This window comes from Anguilla anguilla, chromosome 14, assembly GCF_013347855.1.
Source record: "Anguilla anguilla isolate fAngAng1 chromosome 14, fAngAng1.pri, whole genome shotgun sequence".
In the NCBI taxonomy this organism is placed as follows: domain Eukaryota; kingdom Metazoa; phylum Chordata; class Actinopteri; order Anguilliformes; family Anguillidae; genus Anguilla; species Anguilla anguilla.
The window spans coordinates 3,333,816-3,350,436 of NC_049214.1; the positions used below are offsets into that span (position 1 = coordinate 3,333,816).

The 16,621-nt window shown below is 46.8% G+C and overlaps 1 protein-coding gene across 1 annotated transcript in view; it reads left to right on the forward strand.

Annotated features, from left to right (window-relative positions):
• The window catches only part of st8sia4 (ST8 alpha-N-acetyl-neuraminide alpha-2,8-sialyltransferase 4), a 32,508-nt gene that overhangs the window by 5,067 nt on the left and 10,820 nt on the right, over positions 1 to 16,621 (forward strand). Inside the window, exons 2-3 of the mRNA XM_035391488.1 lie at positions 11,115 to 11,243; positions 16,026 to 16,283. Coding sequence (XP_035247379.1) covers positions 11,115 to 11,243; positions 16,026 to 16,283 — 387 coding nt within the window. The remainder of the gene's footprint in view (positions 1 to 11,114; positions 11,244 to 16,025; positions 16,284 to 16,621) is intronic.

Consider the following 16,621-nt stretch of genomic DNA (forward strand, 5'->3'; position numbering starts at 1 on the left):
GCTCTGCAATGAGCCAGACAGAGGAAGAGCTCAGCCGTCGATGAGGGCAGCTTGGCACAGGTCCCATTTCACAGAAGGCAAAGACACCCAGTTTACATTTGGCTTATTTAGCAGGCAGTGCCATCCCGGATGGATTGCAGCGATGCAAACCCTGTGTGATGTAAGCTGGTGGGTGTTACATCACGATGCTTCAGTCCAATGAGCAACGAGTGATGCAATTTCACATTTGGCTTGGCTTCATTCTGATGTGGTGGAATTCCCGTTCCGTGTGTTTACACAAACAAAATGGATGAAAGAGAAGCAGAGGAACAGAGCGCGTACTCCCTCTCCTCCTCCTGCAGCAGGAGAGAGAGAGAGAGAGAGAGAGAGAGAGAGAGAGAGAGAGAGTTAGAGAGAGAGAGAGAGAGAGAGAGAGAGAGAGAGAGAGAGAGAGAGAGAGAGAGAGAGAGAGAGAGAGAGAGAGAGAGAGAGAGAGAGAGAGAGAGAGAGAGAGAGAGAGAGAGAGAGAGAGAGAGAGAGAGAGAGAGAGAGAGAGAGAGAGAGAGCACGAGCGAGTGTGTGTATGTGCTCTACCTGGCATCACCTGGGACACTGTGCTTTTTTTTTTAGCGCCGCAAGATGCAGCTGTAACAACTTCCGAAAAAAAAAAAAAAAAAAAAAGTTTTCTGGAATTTCTCCTCATTGAATCAGACAGCGATGTCATAACGGCTTGCACTGGGGCAGGAGTATAGCATCGCGGTAAAGGAACTGGGGGGGCTGCAGGTTCAATTCTCCCTGCCTTTGCCTTTGTACCCTCGGGTAAGGTTCCTAACCTGCGCTGCTTCAGTAAATGTTTCTGTACACAACACCCTGCAAGTCATCATAGTGCTGTTATGTGTGCGGTTATCCACAGCAGTGTGCACAGCAAAGGATTTTCACACACCATCTATAAAGCGTCCTGCTTTATAGATGGTGTGTGAAAATCCTTTTCTGTGCACACTGCTGTGGATAACCGCACACATAACAGCACCATGATGACTTGCAGGGTGTTGTGTACAGAAATGAACCACTTCCTATTGTGTAGTATTGGCATGACCATTACATTACAGGCATTTAGCAGAAGCTCTTATCCAGAGTGACCTACACAACTTTTACATATTTATACAGCTGGATATATACCGACGCAATGCAGGTTAAGCACTTTGCTCAAGGGTACAACGTCAGTGTCCTACCTGGGAATCGAACCTGACCAAGTCCTTACCCATTATACTACACTGCCACCCCAATGACCAGACTTCAAGTAGCCTACCTGGGAAGTCTAACCTAAGTTCATCTTATTATGTATTATGCATTTGGATTCATCTGGTACTTTTGCATCCGGAATAAAGACTCTCATATTGACAGTGACCAGTTCCGACAGTGTAATATTGGTGAAATTCATGCAGGCCTGCTCTTTCCGATGGGAAATTTATTACCTTGTAACCGTACTGCTATGTGATGTGTATTTTAAACGAGCGGACAAGCAGCACTGCTGAAACTAATCCTCGCCTTATTGAAACAGGAAGGGATACATGACATGGACACTGCATGGGAAAATAAATGTAAAAAAAAAATGTGAAGATTTCTCAGAACTGAATTCAAAAGTTTAGGAACAAAAGCACAACACTCCCGTGGAGTATGCAAGAATGCCTTCCTGTGATAAGGAAGAATAGGATTGTCGTTTTCAATTTAGCACCTTTGAAAATGAGATGGGTGTGGAGAGAACTGACACACAGATTCTGTAGATTCGCCAGATACTGAACTCCTGCTTTCCTTGCCCTCCTCTCTGTTTACTGACTAGTGGAGGATCCAGTTGGTATCAGAAGTTTTAGCATAGCCATTGCCCACTCATGCCCCTTAAAAAAATTTTTTTTAACAAATTTGACTTTCAGACACAGGCTTGCATTACAGACATAGACACAGGCTTTAGCGTCACAGACACAGGCTGGCCTTACAGACACAGGCTATAGTCTTATAGACACAGGCTGGCCTTACAGACACAGGCTATAGTCTTACAGACACAGGCTGGCCTTACAGACACAGACTATAGTCTTATAGACACAGGCTGGCCTTACAGACACAGGTTTTAGCCTTACAGACACAGACTATAGTCTTACAGACACAGGTTTTAGCCTTACAGACACAGACTATAGTCTTACAGACACAGGCTATAGTCTTATAGACACATGTTTTAGCCTTACAGACACAGGCTATAGTCTTACACACACAGGCTGGCCTTAGAGACATAGGCTGTAGTCTTACAGACACAGGCTGGCCTTACAGACACAGGCTATAGTCTTACAGACACAGGTTTTAGCCTTACAGACACAGGCTATAGTCTTACAGACACAGGCTGGCCTTACAGACACAGGCTAAAGCCTTACAGACACAGGTTTTAGCCTTACAGACACAGGCTATAGTCTTACAGACACAGGCTGGCCTTACAGACACAGGCTATAGTCTTACAGACACAGGTTTTAGGGTCACAGACACAGGCTTTTGCGTGACATACCCTGGCTTTAGCCTTGTCATGTATTGAATGTGAGCTTGGATATATCACCAATCAACAAATTGCCTCCATTTTCAGACCTTAAAATCATCATCCAGATAAGAGCCACAATTAGGGCTCGCTTTAGTAAATTAGACAGAATACTTAAGTGGCCGAAATCTCTACCTTGTTTTAGCAAGTTCATCCCAGGTACATACTGCATGTACCAAAAAGGAAAGTTGCGGAGGAGACATAATCCCCTTAAATATCCCCTTTGTGACTGCGCGACACATCCGGCATGGTTACCGTGACCTTGAAACAGCTTGCTGTGGCATTTGAAATGCAGTCACAGCCCTCCCAGTGAGTCTGTCCTTTTCCGAAATGAACTGCGCTGCCCGAAAAAACGCGTCGAAGGTCTGGAGGGTTGTCAGCTTTCAGCTGTTGTGGCTGCCGGAGAGCGCGCTGTCAGTTTTAATGGAATTCTTTCTCTTTCTGGGTGCCTGAAATGTCCGTCACGGAGCCTAAAAGGAAACCCCACCGTTCTGTATGACCCGTTTCCAAAAATAAGGCGCTGAATTATCCATTTTTCTTTGTAGCCCGAGTACGTTTATTTTTTTTATTGAAGTCCAATTAATTGTATGGTAAATGGACTGCATTTATATAGCACTTTTATCCAAAGCGCTTTACAATTGATGCCTCTCATTCGCCAGAGCAGTTGAGGATTAGGTGCCTTGCTCAAGGACACTTTGACACACCCAGGGCGGGGTTTGAACCGGCAACCCTCCGACTGCCAGACAAGCGGTCTTACCTCCTGAGCTATGTCACCCCCATAAGGGGGCGTCGTATAAGCTGTACTTGCTGTCATACCTGTTGTACACGCTAAACATAGGTCACTATTCAAATGGTACATGGACTGCATTTATATAGCGCTTTTATCCAAAGCGCTTCACAATTGATGCCTCTCCATTCACCCATTCGCACACACACCAACGGTGAAAGGCTGCCATTCAAGGGGCCAATCAGCTCGTTGGGAGAAATTTTGGGTAAGGTGTCTTGCTCAGGGACACTTTGACACACCCAGGGCGGGGGATCGACCTGGCAACCCTCCGACTGCCAGACAACCGCTCTTAACTACTGAGCTATGTCGCCCCGTTCGAGGATTTTGAACAGCCTTATGCAATTATAAGAATGTTAACCGTCGCAGGATCGCATTTTTATGTGTAGTATAATTTTGGGAAATGTATACATACATTTTCTTTTTATAGCGATCTAAAATGCTGTTACCGATGCCATTAGAACCCCTCGTTGTGTTTGTTCGTGATTCAGATGTCACAGAGAAGGGTAGCCTAAATATACCATCTGCGAAACGGAGGCAAAAGAAGTTCTGTGGGTGAAAATCAATGCGAAGAGTTGCAGCTGTGCTAACCGGCGGAATGATGGAAACCCGCGCGTGCAGTAGGCGGTTGCGCAACACAACCACAGATTTTCCGTATGTTTTTTAAAAATAAATCTGTGAATTTCCGGTTCTTATCACATCTTGCTTTGATTGTTCGTTCGTATTTAATCCGGTCCCTAAAGCCTGCATATTTATTGTTTTGTTCCGTTTTGCTACATGGAAAGGCTTTGAAAGTAATTTCGGTGTGGGAGGAATATACCGTGTCAATGCAAGTACAGCCTAACGCATGGGCCTGTACGGAGCGACAGAATCGCAAGTAGGTCAACAAAAAACGGCTCCGCATCGCGAAATGCAAGGGTTATTTGCATAACAATCAAGGTACGGCACCAGTCAAAAGTTTGAGTGCGCTTGTTGGGGAAGCTAGGTTTTTTTTTCAAAATTGGTGGTAGTTTTATGTCGCACTTGTTTCTGTAAATTTCTTTAAAAAAAAAAACCAAAACGAACAAGATCAGACATGATGGGGTGTGAGCAGACACTGATGATGTCCGTCTGCCTAAAACTGCCCCCGTCCTTGGGTAGCGCTATGGGTAATTATCTGCCCCCCTGATGGGTTCCATGCCCCTGTCACAGTCGTGGTTTGATACCCCACCCTGGGGCTCATCCACACCCTGGAACCGTATTGTAAAGGGGTCTGGTCCGACACTCAGATCACCCCCCTGTACCTCGATGCTTTGGGGTGACACTGTTTTTTGGGGTTCGGCCCACTTGGTTACTATCTTTGGAACAGGACTGGAAAGAAATCAACAGCCTTTGAGTGGGGTTTGAAGTGGGCCTGAATATCAGTTTCAGTTCTGCAAGGTCGTTTCAGTTAAAGGTCTAAAAATATACGACTTGTTTTTTTTACATTTTTATATTCTGGTTGTTTGTGCTTTTAAGGTGTCAAAATAAAAGTCTATTGATTAAAGCTCTTTGTTCAGTGTTTTAAGACCAAAACAATACTTGCCAAAATAGTTATATTGTGGGCAAATGCTGAAAGCAAGACAAAACTATGCATTAAATGCCAGCTAAACTGGTTCTGGAAATAAGGAATACGCTAAATCAGAAAACTAATTTAGCTATAATTTTCTCCCCACAAAAATGAATTGTGTGAACATAACTACAAATGGCTAATTGGATATTGGACATTGCATATTGGGTATTCCAAATTAGAGTAGGAATTGGACGTTGGGTGCCAAATTTATTTATATAAAAAATCAAAATAAAAAAAACAATCATGCATTTCCTTGGGCCTCAGCTGGTGCTGAAAATATTACATATCCGTCATGTGCGTCGGGCACTGTGATCTGTTTGCAGTCTGTGACAAGCTGTCATCTTGCAAAGTGGCCGTATGAATGGGCAGGACTGCATATTTCCCAGGTTCAGCTGGCAAAAAGAAAACTGTCATTGAATTCTGAGCCGATCCACCCTCCTCTCTTCACTCTGATGGACAGCAGCTGAACGCTTGACTGGTGAAAAGGGAGCCTCTGCCATTTTTCTGTTTGTTTTTTTTTTTGCGGTGGGTAATAGAACTCCAGGGGCCAGGAGAGGGGAGGGGAGGTGGGTGGAGTTGTTACACCAGTGGGGATTTTGTGTTTGTGGTATTAATTCAAATGTGGTAATTATGTACGGTGGTTATGAATTGTAATGTGGTGTCCCGGCGGGCATGAATCATAATGCGGAATCCCGGCGGAGATTACTTGTAATGCGATATCCCAGCATGCTTCAGCCCGCCTGCTGTGCTGTCATTCTGCGCGAGGTGAGTGCCCGGTTTGACCCTAGCTGAGGGCGAAGGTCGCGACGGAACAGCGGGACCAGGTGGGAGCGGGTCACACGTTAGAGAGCGGGTCGCTTGTGAGATGTCAGGCGCTCCTGTCATCTATGAGACGCATCCTGAGGCCTGAAGGGAGGGGTCTGGTTAGAGGTGGTGGCAGTCTGTAGTGAAGATGGCAGTTGGCTGTTTAGAGGTGGAGGCAGTCTGTAGTGAAGATGGCAGTTGGCTGTTTAGAGGTGGAGGCAGTCTGTAGTGAAGATGGCAGTTGGCTGTTTAGAGGTGGAGGCAGTCTGTAGTGAAGATGGCAGTTGGCTGTTTAGAGGTGGAGGCAGTCTGTAGTGAAGATGGCAGTTGGCTGTTTAGAACATGATGGCAGTCTGTTGTGAAGGTGGCAGTTGGCTGGTTAGAGGTGGAGGCAGTCTGTAGTGAAGATGGTGGTTGGCTGGTTTGAGGTAGAGGCAGTCTGTAGTGAAGATGGTGGTTGGCTGGTTAGAGGTGGTGGCAGTCTGATGTGAAGATGGCAGTTGGCTGTTTAGAACGTGGCGGCAGTCTGTAGTGAAGATGGCAGTTGGCTGTTTAGAACGTGGCGGCAGTCTATGATGAAGATGGCGGTTGGTTGGTTAGAGCTGGTGGTAGTCTATGATGAAGATGGCAGTTGGCTGGTTGGAGGTGGTGGCAGTCTGTAGTGAAGATGGCAGTTGGCTGGTTAAAAATCACAACTGCAGGGGAGGAAGCAGTCAGGTGGAACTGAAAATAGTATGTTTCCATTTTAAAAGAACCAAAATGAGTCAACTATATGTGGAGGCGGGGACGGGGGTAACTGTCGTTTGAATTCTAATCTTTTGGGTTTAAGCCCATTCTAAACTGAATTTAGCCCCATCCTCACAAATCTGACTGGCTGGCTGTCTCTTCAGACATCAGATTTAGCCTAGCTGTGTGCAAAAGTACCCATGCTTTAGTGTATACATGCCTTTGTATGTGTGTGTGTGATCCCATGCTTCTGTGTGTGTCTGTGCGTGCGTGTGTCTGTGTGTGCGTGTGCGTGTGTGTGCGTGCGTGTGTGTGTACATGTCTGTGTGTGATCTTTTCGGAATGGTTTACACAAGGCCGTAGCCGCCCCCCCCCCCCCCCCCCCCCCCCGAAGAAGAGAAGAGTGGGGGGGTGTGATTCCCGCTGCCCGCCTTTCTGTTTTCCCGCCACGGAGACGAAGCGTCCTGCCGAGCCCCCCAGCGTGGCGCTCGATGCCCACTTCATCACGCCGCCCGCTAATTGGTTTACCGGGACGGCTACCCCCCCCCCCCCTTTTTTCAATTTTCTGCCGAAGAAACCGCTCCGGGAGCCATCCTTTCGCGCGGCTGTCGGATGTTTGCTCCCCTTAAATTCGGCTGCCTGCCTCGGTGGAAATCAAATTTTTATTTATTTATTTATTTTTTATTTTTTTTAAAAGAAACAAATTCTGACAATCGTGTTGTCTGTTTGAGGTAGTTCTCTTCCTCGTTTGTTTGTGTATGCTTGTTCCTGGAGGTGATAAACAGATGCTGGGGGTATAAAGCGATATAAAAGACTGCCTGGATTTGAAATGCTGTGTTGATGGTGTTTTTGGAGTGAGAAACCTTTATCAGGGTGGCAAGCTGAATATACTGTAAACGATGTTGATATACAGGCGTAATAACGGTAATGTTGTTATGCGGTTAGGTTATTTAATATGAAATTTGAACACTTTCTAATATAAGCCCTTTGGATTTTCTTTCAAATTAAAGCTAATGCAGTTGATTCTAGTTTCAAAGATATTCTATGACAAGGCCACTGTTCCAGTTTAAATCAATTATCGTTAAAACCAAGTGAAGTTAATTGAAACGGGTGGGTATTTTTTCTGCGGTGAAAATTGTGTTGAAATTTACCGTTTGCGGACCATTCGTGTGAACGTTTCAGATTTGTCCACAGGTAACCTCATTATGGAGGGATCTGGATGTTCGAGATTTGGGTTCTTTTTGAGAAACTGGCCGTCGATGTGTAAGGCCGGGCATGTTGGCCCTACAGGTGCTACTGCAGCCTTTAAGACGCGATGCGTTCACAGTGCTGCACTTTTTATAGAAAGGGTTAACCGTGTGGGATTTAAAGGGTTAATGTTCCCTCGCTGTGTGCGTGCGCTCTCTAACATCCTCAGCTGGTGTTTTTTTCCTCTCCCCAAGGCCAAGCTTCCCTCTGATTGGTTAATTACGCTCCTGAGGAGCCCAGGTGTCTGGGAAATGGTCTGGACGTTCACTTTGGAAAGTTCCGGAACACTAATGAGTGCTCCCAATGCTAATCGGTTCTCTAGAGGGATTAGTTGAATGATTAAATGTGGGAGTTGATCTTTTTTTTAGGTTTTTGAATGAATGAATGAATGAATGAATGAACTAAATGGGAAGAACGTTGATTCCAGGGGTGAATATTGAGCGACAGTAGCTGTGTGTGAACCGATGGGGAAAAAAAACTTCAAAGAAAGGCTTCAGCCAGAAATCATGAGCCACAGAATCTCGGTTCTCTAATCTTTCCCTTCATTCACTGAATATAAGCGCTTACTGGAATGCATTATTATCCCTAACTTCTATCCATTCCTTGAAATGCATCCTAAGTTACTGCAGGTTTTCTGTGTGTGTGTTTGTGTGTGCGCACGCATGTGCGTGCGTGTGTGCGTGTGCGTGCGTGTGGGTTTGTGGTTTGTGTGTGCGCGTGTGCGTGCGTGTGTGTGCGCCTGTGATTCATTCATTTAAAGGTCAGTCAATTTCAGACTTTCTTTGGCATTGGCCTGTGAAATAATAACTGCATTTCCTTTCGGTGGCTTGGTGTAGATTACAGTGGAGACACATCTTCTGAAGTCATCAGGGGGCAGTCGAAAGGGCACGGTGTCATGAGTTCTGTGACTGTATCCTGAGTTAGCGTGCGTGACTAACGACATATTTAATGCTATATTTCACTGTTCTTACCTTAGTCAGTAAACTCATTCATCAGTTGAATTCAGTCATGGAACAAAAAAAAAAACAAAAAAAAAAAAAAAAGTTGGGTTACTGTTTTCCATTGAGTTCTGCACTTACATTACAGGCATTTAGCAGACACTCCTATCCAGAGGGACTTGCATTCTGTGCGTGTAATCAATTTATACGGCTGGATACTTACCGAAGCAATTAAGGTTAAGTACCTTTTGCTCGAAGGTACAACGACAACGCCTCACCTGGGAATCGAACCTTCGATCTGAAAGTTACAACGAGCCCAGTTACCTAACCATAACACCACTCTGCTACCCCTGAGGAAGAACCCACATCAGTACCAGAGAAAATGGGAGAAATTCATGTTTCAATTTAGGCTGTTATTTCTTAATCCATAGAAATGTTAGATTTAAAAGTGTTTGGTGATTTTATTATCTGATACACATACTGACCCCCCCCCCCCCCTCCACCGCCATTTCCACATAAAATGGGCTGATCTCTGATCTCCATAAAAATGAATGAGACTACTGAAATTTTATCTTTTCTACAATACAGTTTATAGAACAAGTCAAAAGCAAAAATGAAACTTTTGAAACATTAATATTTATATTTATATTTATTCAAAATTATGTTTGTAAATACTACACAGGATTGTTATAAACTTCATAATACCTAGAATATCTTTTCGGGATTATAATGGTACTAAGATGCTGTTGATACAATGTACTTTTCTTATATTACATGATCTAACCCTCCTGTTGTACTCAGGGGAAAAAAATGACTCTGAAAGTTAAACATTGCCCTTTTTATATTCTAATAAAAGCAGTACAAAATCGGTGTACAAAGATAGTCTGATGATTCATTTTTAACACTGCAGTTATGAAGTTAGAAGTCATAATCAAAGTTAAATGGCACACTAGAACAGTAAAAAAAATCAATTCTGCTGTGTGTTTATTTGGAAAAATGAGTGGTGTAGACTGAAGAAATACAGTCTCTCTGGTCTTTGAAGTAGGAAAGCAGTTATTCACCTATATATAGATGAGTGACAGGTTTCTACATGCGTGTGTGTGTGTGAGATCTTTTTCTACAGTGTTTCTACATGCAAAATGTTGGTATAAGGGTTTGAAATTCAAAGAAGAGGCTGAATCACGGGGATCGAATCATGGGGGGGTGGAGTGAGGATGAGTCAGTTTTGACCCCGTGGAAACGGGGTGTTCGCGTAAGAACACAACAGAACGGTTAAAGTTGGCCATTCGTAGGGTGTGGCAATAATGCTGCAGGTGGTCACGTGATGAGCCAAAAAAATATCCTTCTTCTGTGATTGGCTCCCCGCTTTTTATTCACTCCTTGCGCTTAAAGAAAAATGATTCGCAAAAATGTTGTGAAAATAGAGGCACCGTCAAACGGACAGAAGAAAATGGCCATGTGGCAGAAATGTGTGTCTCTCCTTGGCTTGGCAGCTGGGCCTTTCATAGAGCACCGTAATTAGGCAACGGGGAGCACTTGGGTTTACTGGAAATGAGCCACACCTGCCCCCCCCCCCCCCCGCTCCCATCCCGCTTGTGAGTGGGGCAGATGCCGACCGTGGTGCTGCGAAAAAATTGATTTTTTGCTCGTCAACATCCATTAAACAGGGTTTTTCAGGCCGAAATTGGGTTCTACCCCCCTACAGAACCCGTCCCCTCACGGCCGCTCACCATATCCACCGCTAATTCCGCTCCTGGTTGGTGGGCTCCGGAGATGAAGATGATGATGATGATGATGATGATGATGATGATGATGATGATGATGATGACGACGTTGGTGTCAGACATTATAGTGAAAGAGAGTGGACGGCGGCCATTTTGGGGCGGAGCGGCGCTGAAGGCTGACGTGCAGCGTGCGGTGCTGCCGCTTGCCGCGATGGCTTCTTTTCACTTTGCGCTTCGTTTTTTACCCCGCCTCAGCAGGCCGCTTAAAACAGCGTGACCGGTCCATGACTCACGTCCCCGGACTGGGCCGTGAGCCTCGTGTGTGAACGGCTAATAACTCTTCTCCCTCTCTCTCCCTCCCTCTCTCTCGCTCTGTCTCTCCCTCTCTCCCCCTCGCCCCCCCTCTCTCTCTCTCTCCCTCTCTCCTCCTCTCTCACTCTCTCTCCCCCTCTCTCTCTCTCCCCTCTCTCTCTCTCTCTCTCTCTCTCTCTCCCCCCTCTCACTCTCTCTCTCTCCCCCTCTCTCTCTTTCTCTATCTCTCTCTCCCTCACTCACCCTCACCCTCTCCCTCTCCCTCTCTCTCTCTCTCTCTCCCCCTCTCTTTACCTCTCTCTCCCTCACTCACCCTCACCCTCTCTCTCCTTCTCCCGCTCTCTCCTTCTCCCTCTCTCCCTCCCTCACTCACCCTCTCTCTGCCTCACTCTCTCTCCCCCTCTCTCCTCTCCCTTTATTTCCTCCTCAGTGATAATGAGCTGAGTTCCAGGCTGATGGTGAACGGCTCTGATAAAGCACTGGGGAAAGGCATGGCCCCGTTTCTCCAGCACACGGTCCAGGGCTGGCACCTCAACTCCTCTCTGGTCCTCATGATAAGGTAGGAGAAGTGCGCTCCCCGCCCTGGGTTTGAATCCTGGCCGGGGCCTTTCTGTGTGGAGTTTGCATGTTCTCCCCGTGTCCGCGTGGGTTTCCTCCAGGTACCCTGGTTTCCTACAGTCCACAGTCCCAAAGACACGCAGGTCAGGCTAATTGGAGACGCTAAATTGCCCATTGGTATGAGTGTGTGAGGGAATGGTGTGTGTGCCCTGCGATAAATTGGCAGCCTGTCCAGGGTGCATTCCTGCCTCTCCCCCAATGCACGCTGGGATAGGCTCCAGCACCCCCCCGGGACCCTGCCCAGGGTATGCGGGTATAGATAATGGATGGATGGATGTATGCTCTCTGCTCTGTGCTGAAGGTGTTCCTGTTTCCATTGTTTCAGCAGAAACTCCTCCCCCCCCCCACCAACTGTGCATTCAGAATGAGTGCATTTAGGGGACAAGGCTGTTGTTTTAAGACTGGGTCAGACGGGCTCGGGTTCACGGGGGGAAAGGGCTTTGTGTGGGTGACTTTGCGTAATTCGGATGACCGAGCAAGCCGTGACGTTTTTCTAAAGAACGCTCGTCGCTGCGGTCGGACAACTTCCCCAGCTGCAGCGGCGCAGCGCTCTTCCCCCCTCACGAGGGTCACAGCCAAACGAGGAACAGTCACCGTGCAACAATGTTTTGCGCCTGAGTTTCAGTTCAAGCGCATTGCTGAAACTCTGATGGGAACTGGGCGGAATTTGTGTGTGTGTGTGGGGGGGGGGGGGGGATACCTCCTCCGTAGCCTTTCGTCAAATTCCCAGGAAAACATTTCTTCCTCTCCGCCTGGAACCTTTTAGCTTTATCCCCTTATGATCTCTGCTGTCTGCATCACTCCACTCAGTGTCTTTGGTATCAGTTCTTTTTCTTTTGTCGTGAAACCCTCATGACCGCACCCGGTAGTACATGGAGGTGAAGGTTCAAATGGAGTGTTTTGCACGTTCATCTGCTTACATGTAGTGTTTCAGCTGGTTCAGCCAGAAAAGCCCTGCCTGAATTTGGGGAGTGGCCCACTGTGTGATGCTCAAACGGGCCTATCATTGGCCAGGAACTGGGGGGGGGGGCTTCCATCGGGAGTCCAGACTACTCAACGCACCTTGAGCTGATTGGCTGGTAATGCAACAATGGCACAGGTCTGCTTCTGTGATTGGGTATTCCATATTGGGGAAAAATCTTTTTTTTTTTTTTTTTTTTTTTAAGGATGAGAGAGTTTTAAAAAAAATTATTATTATTTTTCATAAAATTAAATTGTGCACAAAAAAATGCATATTCCGCAGTGAAGCCCGAGGCTCTTTTCAGATTCCACCGACCGAGCGTGAATTGATTAACTCTGTTCTGAGGGGGCAGTGTTCTGTCACATTCCACTGGCAGGGCTCCAGGATAATTACTGTCGGGAGACAGACCGTTTCTTTTCCCACTGGCTCTTTGGGGCGGCCAGGTTACTCAATGGGGTGGCCCAGGACCACCAATTCTTTGTGGTCGAATTTGAGATACATACAGTAAAGGATTTTCTTTTTTTTTTTTTTTTAAATTCTGAAGGTATGTTTCATTTGAATATGTGTTTCATATTACCAGTTGACTCAGTGCGAGTACTTCCCCTTGACGAAATGTGAACCATCTTAATTTCACTCCCAAGTTAATTTGATCTGCCCCCATAGACTGTGGCTGAGGTGCCTCAAACTCAAATTGCCTGGCGAGGCCTGATGGTGTCTTCTCATAGGCGGGGATACTGCAAGAATCCCCCCCCCCCCCAAAAAAAAATTAAACGCAGTCCTGAACTTGTCCTAATACTGTAGCTTATTCTTCTGCCTAGTTGGCTTTGCAGATGTTAGACCAGAATAGTGTTCATTGTTCTCGGCTAGAAATAGCTGTACAAAATAAGTAATTGTACCTTACTGAACCCGTGTTCAGCAGTTGTCTACGATCATGAAAATGCACTTTTTTGTACGTTGCTTTGGATAAAAGCGTCTGCCAAATGAATGTAATGTAATGAACTTGTGAACGTTTTGTTCAGTCGTCCCTGGCTGTTGTTTTAACTCGGGCTTCTGTTTGTTAGCGGAAACCTGACTGCACTTCCCCTCTGTTCAGACGGCCGAACCACATCTGCTCGGGGGGGAAGTGGTGATCGAAACTCTCAAGATGGCATCGCCCAGTCTGGACCCGCCCAGCCTGCACTTGCACTTACTGACGTTCATGGTGGAGAAAGGGTTTTTCCTCCAGGCTACGTGCTCACAAAGAAGGCACGTGATCTGCTGGGGTATTTAGGACAGCTCTGGGAAGGGGAAGGGGAAAGGGGGGGGTAATTCTCTCAGATCAAGCCTGATGTTCCCTTCGTCCTCTCTGAATTTGGCTTTGAGCTAAGTTACTTCCCTGTGGATCAATAGAGTGTTACAGTTTGTAGCCCTGAAACCCGGAAGTAAGTTCGCATTTTTCATGGGTTTCATGAGTCATGGGTTCCCTCGGTAGATTTCCAGTGCTTTTGTTCCCCCAAAGGGATTTCGTTTCTCTGCCGAAAATAAGGTCTGTGGTGAACGTAAGCCTAAGAGAGTTTCACGCTTTGTTCTACAAGATATAAGTGAGGGGGCTAAGGATGCGGGCCTGCAGGGGTTAGGACGATTCCAAGGGCCCTGAATTTCACATCTTTTCTCGGGGCCCAAAATCCCTGGTGGTGCCCCTGGGTCCATCGCCTATCGAGGGTCATCTAGATCAGAGGCACCTCTGTCGTCCTTCATGCCTCTTCATCCTCTGTTCTCCACTCAAAAAAAAAAAAAAAAACCCCTCTTCAAAGCAGTTCCCCTCCGCACAGTGCAGCCCGTCGCTGTACCCCGACGGTTTCCTCCAAAGAGGCTCGGAAACTGGCGCTGCCGCCGCCCGCTGGGATCCGGAGCGGCAGATGCACTGCTCCACAGCAGATGTCACTTTTCCACATTTTCGAGCGTTTTTTTTTTTTCTTTTTTTTCGCGAGGTGCCTGCTGGAGGATAGCGCGGGGAAGAGCGGATGCTGGATCCACGTTTGGCCTAGCTCTGGTTCTCGTCTGAAACCAGCGCTTGCCAGTCTGTTTTTTTTTTTTATTTCTTCTTTCCCCGGCTGTCGTTGACGCACGGTGCCTCTGTCTGCGTGGTTATCCGTACCTGCGCATCACAGGAGGCTTTTGCCCCGTCGACGGACCGCGAGGCTCGACCGTTCCCCTCGCCCCCCCCGACGGCTCGGCGCGCTCAGCTGAGCGGGTGACGGTTCAGGGGTCGTCTTCCCGAAGAACCGGCAGCTTCCTCCTCGCAGGAGTCCTTGTTGTTCGAACGTAACCGTGACGACATCTGCTGAGCAGCCCGAGTTGTCGCTCACGGTGCCCGAGTCGCACGTCGAGTACGCTGCCGCAAGACTGCGCAGTCCTGCGCTAATATTGTCTTAATCCCAGTGAGGTCATTGTCTGAAAGTGCTCTGTTATTCTTATTGAGTTTTTAGGAGGTTATTTAAATACTAACAAAGCTAAAAAAAAAATATATGCGTTGAAATCATGTGGGGGGGCCTTGTGATGTTTGTATGTGGGCCATTTCTAACGTGTGGTCTGGAAGTTACAGGCTGCTGTTGGTTCACAGGGGTCATTTTTGGACAGCGGCCTGGAAAGTGTGTGCTGTGCAGTGCGCTGGGTCCTATGTGTACCTGGATGCCTTCCATAATGCGCCCAGCCTGTGTGTGGCCCCTGTGCTGTGGGTGGCCCCTGTGTCACGTGGGCGAACAGACAAACCAGACAAAAGAACAATGCTTGGCTTACCGTCTTTCATTCACGTTGGGATTTAAAGAAACATCAACAACAACGGAAAAAAAAAAACATCCATGGAAATAAAGAATATGGAAAAAGGAACAAACGTACATTGTTGTAGAAGGAGGAATGCACAAAGTCCACAGTGATAAAGGCAAAACCATAGAGGCCGTATGGAAAAGGGGCTTTTTAGGCCTGGAAGCAGGACCGTTTATAGAGTACGGTAATAACGCAATGGACAGCAAAAAGTAAGCAAAGGCAAGGAGAAACACTGAACGATTTGTTGTGCAGATCTTCCAGCTAGCTAAATGGCTAGTCAGCGATCTTCGTTAGCTAAGGTCAGTTCGTCGCCAACCTAGCCAGTTAGCAACCAGCTATTTTCTACATGCCGCTAGTTAGCGCGTTAGCCGAAGCCCATGCAGTTTTTAGATAACAAACAGCTATCTCCAGGGGTTGACGGGTTTTCATAAGCCATTTTTCTGTCTGGCTACCTCGCTGTTGGCCAGTTAGTCATGTCTCGGGTGTTTCCATCTCTGTTCTACAGTTGGCATTAGCGTGTACTGGAATGTGAAATGTTGGACATTGTTTAGTAGTGATGAGGATATGAAAGATATATAAGTGTATAAATAAGTGTAGTTTCCTATGTTTTATCTAGCTTCTCCAAAAAAAAAAAAAAAAAAAGACAGAATGTGCAAAATGTGTGCTTTGCTTCAGTGCTTAAACGTTTTTTTTTGGATGCAGTATGATTGCAGCATCTGCTGATGCATGTTGATTACTGAATGATATAATGAGATATTTACAAAAGGAAACTTAATTTGGGTGAAGGAAATCTAGCGGCCAAACCAGGTCAGTTGTGCTGCTGTTTGGGTGCCCATATCCCCCATTATCCTGGGGAGGGTTGGCGGCTTAATTATATTGCCGTGTATCATTTAAAACATTTTTGTGTGTGTATTGATTGTGCGTGTGTGTGTGTGTGTTTGTTCGTTTCCGGAAAAGGAAGGACGTCCTGCGCTTCCTGGACGCGGAGCGGGACGTGTCGGTGGTGAAGAGCAGCCTGAAGCCCGGCGACATCATCCACTACGTGCTGGAGCGGCGGCGCACGCTGAACGTGTCGCGGGCGCTGCACAGCCTGCTGCCCGCCGTGTCGCCCATGAAGAACCGCCGCTTCCGGACCTGCGCCGTCGTCGGCAACTCCGGCGTCCTGCTCAACAGCGGCTGCGGCCGGGAGATCGACGGGCACGACTTCGTCATACGGTAAGGCGCTCACAGATAATCCTGCGCTGCTTTTCTCCCCCTCCCCATTTTCCCTCCTGTGTTCTCATCGAATCTGAAAAAAAACGCACCATTTTCCATTTAATTCCTTTATTGAAAACCATTTGAAGAGGGTAGGTTTTTTTTTTTTTTTTTTCCTCTCGTTGGAATGTTTTTTTTTCAACTTTCAAATGTCGGTGTTCTAGAACTCCGTTGCTTTCAGTTACCGGCGGCGACTGTGACGTCAGCATTAGGAATGTTCAGTTAAGAGCATTCTAATTGCGCAGTTGTGACCTCACACCTTAAAGGGTTACCAGACACGCATCATGTTACTCAGTGCA